General features: G+C 37.6%; 1 protein-coding gene across 2 annotated transcripts in view; it reads right to left on the minus strand.

The window, feature by feature from the left end:
- LOC124787645 (histone deacetylase HDAC1) overlaps nucleotides 1–7,928 on the minus strand; it is a 147,255-nt gene extending 139,327 nt beyond the window's left edge. For both annotated transcript variants that reach the window (XM_047254431.1, XM_047254430.1), the window contains exons 1-2: nucleotides 7,793–7,928; nucleotides 516–628 (exon numbers count right to left, since the gene is read on the minus strand). In XM_047254431.1, coding sequence (XP_047110387.1) covers nucleotides 516–628; nucleotides 7,793–7,841 — 162 coding nt within the window. In that variant the 5' untranslated portion in view covers nucleotides 7,842–7,928. The remainder of the gene's footprint in view (nucleotides 1–515; nucleotides 629–7,792) is intronic.
- Nucleotides 7,929–8,830: the final 902 nt, after the last annotated feature.

The following is an 8,830-nucleotide window of genomic DNA, read 5'->3' on the forward strand; positions in this document are numbered from 1 at the left end:
AATTGAAGAGTGTTTCCTAAATGCAATTGTCTGAAGAGTATGGAACTGAAACATGGACAATAAACAAGAGAAATGTACATGGTTTTGAAATGTGGTGTTACAGAAGAATTCTGACGACTACACAGGTGCATCACATAACCAGAAAGAAGTGGGCTGTGAGGCTGAACTTGGGGAAAAGAAGTTATACCACAACTTGACTAAAAGAAGGGATAGGGTGAAACGTGGTAAAGATGAGGATTAAACCTGAGTAGAGTAGGCAGGTACAAAATTAAGTAAGTTGCAGTAATTGTGCAGAGATGAAGACTCTTAAATAGCCTGGGCAGGTGAACCCATACAGTCTTCAGATGGAAGATTACAATAGAATAGTGGATGCACATCCAATAATGCAATCAACAATAAAATAAATCACATGCATATAATTATTGTAAAGATACATAACTATCTTATATGGTTGAGGACAACTTAATTCCAAGAATTATCAAAACCAAAGCAAATTGTAGCATATATATACTCACATAGATTTCCATTTTCCTGTAAAGGCCATAATTTAACAACAAGTTGTGTGTCATACGAATGCGATGAGGTTTCATCGGATGACCTTGGCCATAATAGTAGTTTCCTATGTCACCTGTAAATATCCAGATTTTGTGAATCAGCTTCTATTGTGTAATAGTATTAATATTAGTAGGATTGATTACTCGTACATCAAGTAAAATTCTAAAAATACCAGGAAAAAATCCAGGCAGAGCTGCATATACTTAAACTACTACTAAATTGGACTCAACTCACAATTCTTACCTTTTGCAAGCAGTACTTAACTGTCTGCTATATCCTTCCTCCAGTGGGTTCTGATTCTGCAGTACCATGGGGGAGCCTTTATATAGAGTGGCAGGCATGGAGAGGAACTACATTGTCATTAAAATTACTTTGCAATTGACATTTCATCGAGACGAGTAGTAGGGGCCGGACACCTGCTCACTGTGTTGGCTGTCTTTTTCATACCTGCAGCACTTTGTGAAGTGTGGCTGGTTGCACACAGGCAACACTGTGAACCACCCCCACCCCTCCTGCAATATGTCAATAATCACAAAGTAATTTACGATCATGCAGTACCTGTGTTGTTCCTTCAGAAATGCGTGCATGTCCGAAGGGACAGGCACTGCAGTGACTCCGATTGGTTGGTTGATTTGGGGGAGGGACTAAACAGCGAGGTCATCAGTCCCATTGGATTAGGAAAGGAAATCAGCGATGCCCTTTCAAAAAAAATCCTGCCAGCATTTGCCTGAAGCGATTTGGGGAAATCACAGAAAATCTAAATCAGGATGACTGGACACGAGTTCGAACCGTCATCCTCCCAAATGCGAGTCCAGTGTGCTAACCACTGCGCCACCTTGCTCGGTGCACCACCTACAGCCGAAATGGTTGACAACATACGGAAGTTTGGGACCGGCTATGAGATGTGCTCAGATAGCCTTACGGTAAGGCAATTTCTCACAATAAGGAGGAAACATGGTTTGAGTCCCAGTCTGGCACAAATTTTCACAGTCATCATTCCATTACAAAGGTGATGATTGCCCATATTCTGAACAAAGTAATTTTAACAGGAGTATAATGAGGTAACAAAAATCATGGATAGTGATATGCACATACATAGATGTATTGCATACACAAGGTATAAAAGGTCAGTGCCTTGGCGGAGCTGTCATTTGTAGTCAGTGGATTCATGTGAAAAGGTGTCCAATGTGATTATGGCCACACGACAGTAATTAACAGACTTTGAACATGGAATGGTAGTTCGAGCTAAACACATGGGACATTCCATTTCGAGAACTGTTAGTGAATTCAATATTCCGAGAGCCACAGTGTCAAGAGAGTGCCAAGAATACCAAATTTCAGACATTATGTCTCACCATGGACAATGTAGTGGCCAATGACCTTCACTTGATGACCGAGCACACCAGCATTTGCGTAGATGCAGACAAGCAACACTGTGTGAAAGAACCACAGGAATCAATGTAGGACATACGACAATCTTATCTGTTAGGACAATGCATCAAAATTTGGAGTTAATGGGCTATGGCAGCAGAAACTGACTTGAGTGCCTTTGCTAACAGCACATCATCACCTGCAGCTCTTCTTCTGGGCTTGTGAGTGTGGAATAGAACCCATGAAACCATGGACCGAAGTTGTCAACAAGGCATTTTGCAAGCTGGTGGTAACTCCATAATGGTGTGGGTCCTGTTTACATGGAATGGTATGGGTCCCCTGGTCCTACTGAACTGATTACTGATTGGAAATCACTATGTTCAGCTACTTGGAGACCATTTGCAGCCATTCATGGACTTGATATTCCCAAACAATGATGGAATTTTTATAGATGACAACACATCACGTCACTGGGCCACAATTGTTCGCAACTGGTTTGAAGAACATTCTGGACACTTCAAGCAAATTATGTGGCCAGCCATCGAACATTTATGGGTCATAAAACAGAAGTCATTTCGTGCACAAAATCCTGCACTGGCAACACTTTTGCAATTATGGATGGTTCTAGAGGTAGCATGGCTCAATACTCATGTAGGAAACTGTCAACAACTTGTTGAGTCCATGCTACAATGTGTTGTTGCGTCACACAGAGCAAAAGAAGGTCCAACATGATATTAAGAGGTATGCTATGACTGTTGTCATCTCAGTGTATAGTGGCAGTTTGAGACTTTGAGTTAGTCCATGTCGCAGAATGCACAACTGGTAGCACAATGGCCAATGAAAGGCAAGTATCCACGTTCAAGTTGTGTGACAACACACAGTTTCAAAAGGTTGCAAATATTTACTATTACTGTTGCTGCCTTTCAAAAGAGTAAAAGAAGAAAAAGAAATCTTAACATCCTTACTCCAAAAAGCCCAAAATTCTGAGCAAAAATAGGAAACTGGAATCATTTGGCAAAGCAAAACCTGACAACTCGAAGATGTTCTCAGAACGAAACGGACCATAGCACAATAAATGTGTAATAAAACAGCTGGAGTGGCTTCCATTAATCATTAAACTTCCTGCAGGGTTGCCGAGAACAGTTTTGATGATACTGAATCTATGTGCCGATCTCCTCAGTCAATTCTATACTTCCCAACCATCCAGATAAATTGTAATGAAAGTTTTCACACTGTTGTATATATTCTTTAGGTTGTTGATACATCAACTGAATCAGCATCTTGTTTCTCAGATTTTCTTCAAATCAAATTCAAAATTTTTCCTCATAATCTTTTATTATTTACAGATGGGCCACTGTACTACATCCATTTCTAAAACCTGCCTACTCCTTTAACTGATTAAAATATAACCATCTTTTATTTTATAGAGAGAAGGTTGGCAGGTCTGTTTCTTCTGGTATCGTTTGTGTCCATTCTTCGTAAGTAGAATACCTACAGCTTTCTTCCAGTTCGTGCAACTGTTTTCTTCTTTAAACACTGTGTGTCTGTATGTATTACTCTGCCTCCAGCATTAAAGATTTCTACTGAATTACCATCATTCCAGATGACTTTACTTCCTTCATAGCTGTCATGGCTTTACACACTTCTGGCATTAAGTCCAGAATGTCATTTTCATTATTAACTATCTGTGTTCCTGGGGTAGCTCTTTAACTATACAAGCATTTCAAGAAATATTCAAATGTTTTTACATTTTTCTTTCCACTGTTAATGACACTTATCTTACTTGATAGAATGTGGTGTCTACTAAATGCCATTTTTGCTGACACAAAATGCTGTAATTTGTAACATGTTCAATGTTTTGAGGATCCCTCGTGTACACATCATTTTGAGATTGGTGTGCTTTGTGTACCCTATAACAACCTTTTTTTTTTTTTTTTTTTTTTTTTTTTTTTTTTTTTTACACAAATAAAAGAGGCACCATTTAAGTTACTAAAGAACTGAAAATAAAAGGGAGCAGTTCCATCCAAGAAACAATAAAAAATGGAGTGACTGGGATGCCATAAAGATATATGTGTACTTGTATCATGAGAGTGACACAGAATAATACTGCAACATAACTATGGCGTAATTACATTTTTTATGCAGCCATAGAACTACAACTGTGTGTCTAATATGTATCAGAGCTTTTGTATTAAAGCAACAATTACATTCAGGAAATTAAAATTCCAAATGAAAGAAATGTGCTGACTAGAACCTATCTTCAGGAAGTGCAACTCTTAGTACAGCATTCCACTGGTAGGAAATGCATACTTTGTTGAGGGAAGTTGGACATAAGGGGCACATCATCAGCTTACTATTTTACACATTTCTCTTAACTGTTCCAGAAGCACAGTTCCTGAAGATAAGCCCACAACTATTTGCAATTTTAATACATACAACTTTGCAAAAAATTATCAAACTTTGAACAAATAATGCCAGTGTGATTTTTTACAATGTTTGCATGGACCACAAAGTTTAGTGTGTTTCACCCAAATCAGTCTCTGCACACCGTCAGAATTTAACATTTTCCATGCATCAGATACCAACAATCAAACGTAAGGAAATGTGCTCTTAAGAATATGAATTTGACTGAGTATCTATTGTCACTTATTTATATTTTATGCCATCACCGGACCTCTTTGAACAGTTCAATAAAAAAGGTTTTTCAGTTTCCTGCTGTCCCAGCACTTTCATTATCGGATCTCAACTTCCTTTCTTCATCTTAAATCACTATCCCATTAACTGATTGTTTATCTCAGTTTTTAATTTGTTTTGTTTGCCTTCAATTTTCTCAATTAAGTTATTTTTTGATCTCAACTGTAATTTTTATTCCCCCCTTTGTTCCTTGATTTCTGAAATTCAATTAATGTTGCTTTTACTGTTTAACAAATTCTCCTGTTGATTGTTTTCTAGAGTGCTGATTACACACCAAATGAACAAAATGTGTTTCTGCCTGATCATGTTATAAATGGTTCCAGTTCCTTATACATTATTTTATTATAACCTACTTTTCTAGTGTACATTTTCTTGGCAACATATTTTGTGTGTGTGTGCACATTCTAATTTTCATCCTTCTGACTATTCATTCTATTTCGGCTGCATTGGTGGTTTTGAAAATTATTTCACTTACAAATATTATTTCTGGTTGTATAATATGCATTTTGATTACTCATACACATTTCAATTTAGTCTGAGATTTTGATTTGTTGCTGTTTTGTTGTGATCATAGTTTACAGTGATGGATCAGTAAATATAATTTTTTGGTTTTCTCAAAAGGTATTCCGAGGCTGATTTTCTGTGGTGAGGCGGCTTATTGGTAGATTTTTTGGGTGTTTACATGCAGAATAGCAAGGTCTTCAGCAAATCCCAGATAGTTTTAATATATGTTGCCTCTGAGTCCTACAATTTTGATGTTGATCATGGTAACCTTTTACCATGCAAGTTACTGTACAGTGCTTAGAATTCTTATGCTTAAGGAAAAAAATCTAAACACAATATATGTTTCTGTAAGAATTTCACATATCAGTATTACCAATTTCCAGATCTACAATCATCCAGTTTGTCGCAAATTTGTATCAAGCAATGAAAAACTGAAAATAACTAAATGTGGTGCTACACAGGCAGTGTCAAATTCCACCCGTCTGCTTTGACCCATGATGTAGTGGTGTGTGACACCACTACCGTGTGGAGTTTTTGAGTTGGTTGTGTTTGCAGAAGTCGTGTTGTTGTATTTGATCATACCATCTTGTGGTGGATATGCACGTGCGAATTTTAACATGTTATTGGCAGCATCTGAGTTTAGGTTGTCATCATGCTAACGTGGTTTTGAGTTTAAGTAGGTGGTACAGTAACATAGATTGTGGAAGTGTTTTTAGTGAGTTATTAAGGCTTTTTTAATTGCTTATTTTTTTTTAGGTCTGATTAGTTTGATGTTCACTCTGCAGAGAAAAGTCCAATTTTTTTATAGCTTTTTCATTATGTATGGAGACCGACAGTGAAATTCATGAACGTGTCATTAATTTCTGAAGTGGGTGATGTCTGACATACAGCTTCCGCAGATGTTCAGTCTTCTTGCTGAATATGTTAGATGTCACATTTGTGGCAACAACATGAGGTTGATGAGAGTTCCCGTAGCTCTGACCGTAGCGCGCTTGTGTTGTGGTAAGTAATTTTCATTTTGGTTTTATTTTATAGTAATTGTTATCTTTTGTCTGTGTATATTTATGGTGGGTTGGTTGTGTTTTAATTGACATAGTCAATGTGGGATATTTGGGTTTTTGGTTCCATTTTTTGGAGTTGCATGTGCTGGTTTTTTGGTATTGATAGTTGCGGCTGCACTATATAGGTCAAGGAAATGTCCAATTCCTGTGGTTTTGGTGGTGCAGCAGAATGTCATAATTTAATTTTTTTTCTATTATTTGTTTTGGGATGGTGCAGTGTTTTTTTCTTGTTGTATATTTAGCTCGCCTCGGCCAAAACCTCCAATTTTCCACGGTTGTCCTGTTAACTTCATTTTATTTTTCAAGTGAGATGTTGTTGTGTCATTTTCATTTTTGATTGTATTTGTAGGCGAGTGTGGGTGGTCTTGTGATTGTCAGTTTGTATACATGGAAAGTAGCTATTTCGGCCATATTGGTGACATCATGGATCAAAGCAGGCAAGTGGAATAGGACACTTCTGTAATGTCCTATACAAGAATGCTGAAGATTAGTAGGGCAGACTAATATCTAATGGGAAGATATTGAATTGAACTGAGGAGAAAAGAAATTTATGGCACAACTTGACTAAAAGAAGGCACCAATTAACATGACACATCCTGAGGCATTAGGGAATAGCAAACCTGGTAATGGAGGGAAGTCTGAGGGGGAAGGAGGTGCAAAATATACTGGAATGACCTATGGGACTCGGCAAAATCTGCAACCCTGCCCCCCCCCCCATCCAAATGTTTAAGAGATCAATTCCACAATCTGAATCATAACAATCACAGTGGCATTCTTTAACAATATCTGGTTTGCAGTTTTATTTCCGCGTTTATCTGGTGTAAATAAATAAATAAACAAAAAATCGCTTTCAAAACTGATATTGATAAACGTTTGGTCTCCCTAAATACTATTTAACCCAATTTAGCAAAACATTTCATCATATAAGAAGTTGTTATTATCAGGAGATGGTGATGATATTAAATGACATTTGGAGTCTCAGATGCATCTTATTCTCCACAAAATCGTCGCAAAGTCAAATATTTTTATTTCTTGTATCTTTATAAGCGACCATTCAAAAGCGGAGTAACACAAACAGTTTTCACTATGAGTAAATACGAAAATCGCCTATCGGCAGTTTCTTCCACATTCATTATTCCAAGACAGCTTAGGCACCGTACTTCCAAAGCGGGAACACAATTTAACTAATGCTAACTAAAGTTACTCTATTTGGCAATGATACCGACGGTAATTCAGCTTATTAATCAGTAAGGTGTAGAAATAGAGATGCAAAAACGGTCTTATATTAATCAATACACAATTCTCATTGACAATATGTGCCTCATGATAAACTACGGTGCTTCGATAATGTCCGCCCAGACAATTTCTTCCCCTAACAGGAAAAATACTGACCGACAACTGAGAAGTGCGCAAGTCACCACATCGTTCACTGTAGGGCTATTAAAATTTACATTGTTAATTCTATTTACGTCCATTTTCGCACTTAAACATTAAACCAGCGACAAAAAATTAAATTATATACGGATCGACGCTCATTGCGAAAGTAACTGCGACTTTAATATAAAAAACGTCACTATTTCTAAATCGTACTCTAATAAAATACTTACTATCATAATAATAGCAGACGCGCTTCTTACTGTGCGGCTGAGTAGTCATTTTTCACACATAAACTATTGAAAAAGACGCACAGGTACACCAAACAGTAAACAACGTTCGCAGATCTCCGCTGGTAAGCGACCAATAGCCTGCGAACAGACCAAAGAACTTGATCGCGGCTCTAAGGGGAAAATGGAGGTAAGAATAACCTCCATGAAGGGGAACCTATATACTTAAGAACTTTGAAAAACTGAACAATTGTCAAATACTTTTCCTGACTGAAACGAAACTTTATTTCGCCTGTTCCATGTCATAGCGACGCGTCACGAATGTCATCCACTGAGCATAAATAACTAAATACAGAATTCGTGTTAGGGAAAAAAAACAAGTAGTCTCGCACTATACACGATTGTTACAATTTACCAACGTGCAGCTGAAGAACGTTGAGAAACTGCAAAGCAAAACTAATGTTTCACAAAGACGAGGTTTTCTCGCCTCCTCGCCGTACATATGAAATGGATAACGGTGATCGAATGAGGAACATATGTAATATTGTTTTTCTAATGTGAAATATATGCGTGTGATAAACAAAAGTTCAATCAGAAGGAGAATTCTCACGGATGCCAGATAACTCTCTTAATGAGCAGAAATTGTATAATAGACTATTCTTCGATGGCTTATTAGTTAATAACTCCTAGTGCAAGCTACATTTTCATAAAACAAAAGTGCACTTGAAAGATGCAATTAGTATTTTGCATCCACTTATATACTCCGCAAACCTCTGTGAAGTGGATGACAGAGGTTGCTTCCCACTGTACAAATTTACTGGACTTCGTATAGTTCTTATCGCGTATGGAACGCGAAGCATCTCACGTATCGCAAAATTGTCGTTTTGTATCAGATTAGTGCAACACGGCAGAGCAGTTCCTGCCTCTAATCAAGCTTAGAGAAAATTACGTGCCAGGACCGATAGCGCTGCTCCGTAACTCGAGCATAGTCTGGTGCAATTCATGGAAACATCCTCACTTCGAAAAGCATTTGGGCCGTGA

Source organism: Schistocerca piceifrons, chromosome 3 (genome assembly GCF_021461385.2).
Source record: "Schistocerca piceifrons isolate TAMUIC-IGC-003096 chromosome 3, iqSchPice1.1, whole genome shotgun sequence".
Lineage (NCBI taxonomy): Eukaryota > Metazoa > Arthropoda > Insecta > Orthoptera > Acrididae > Schistocerca > Schistocerca piceifrons.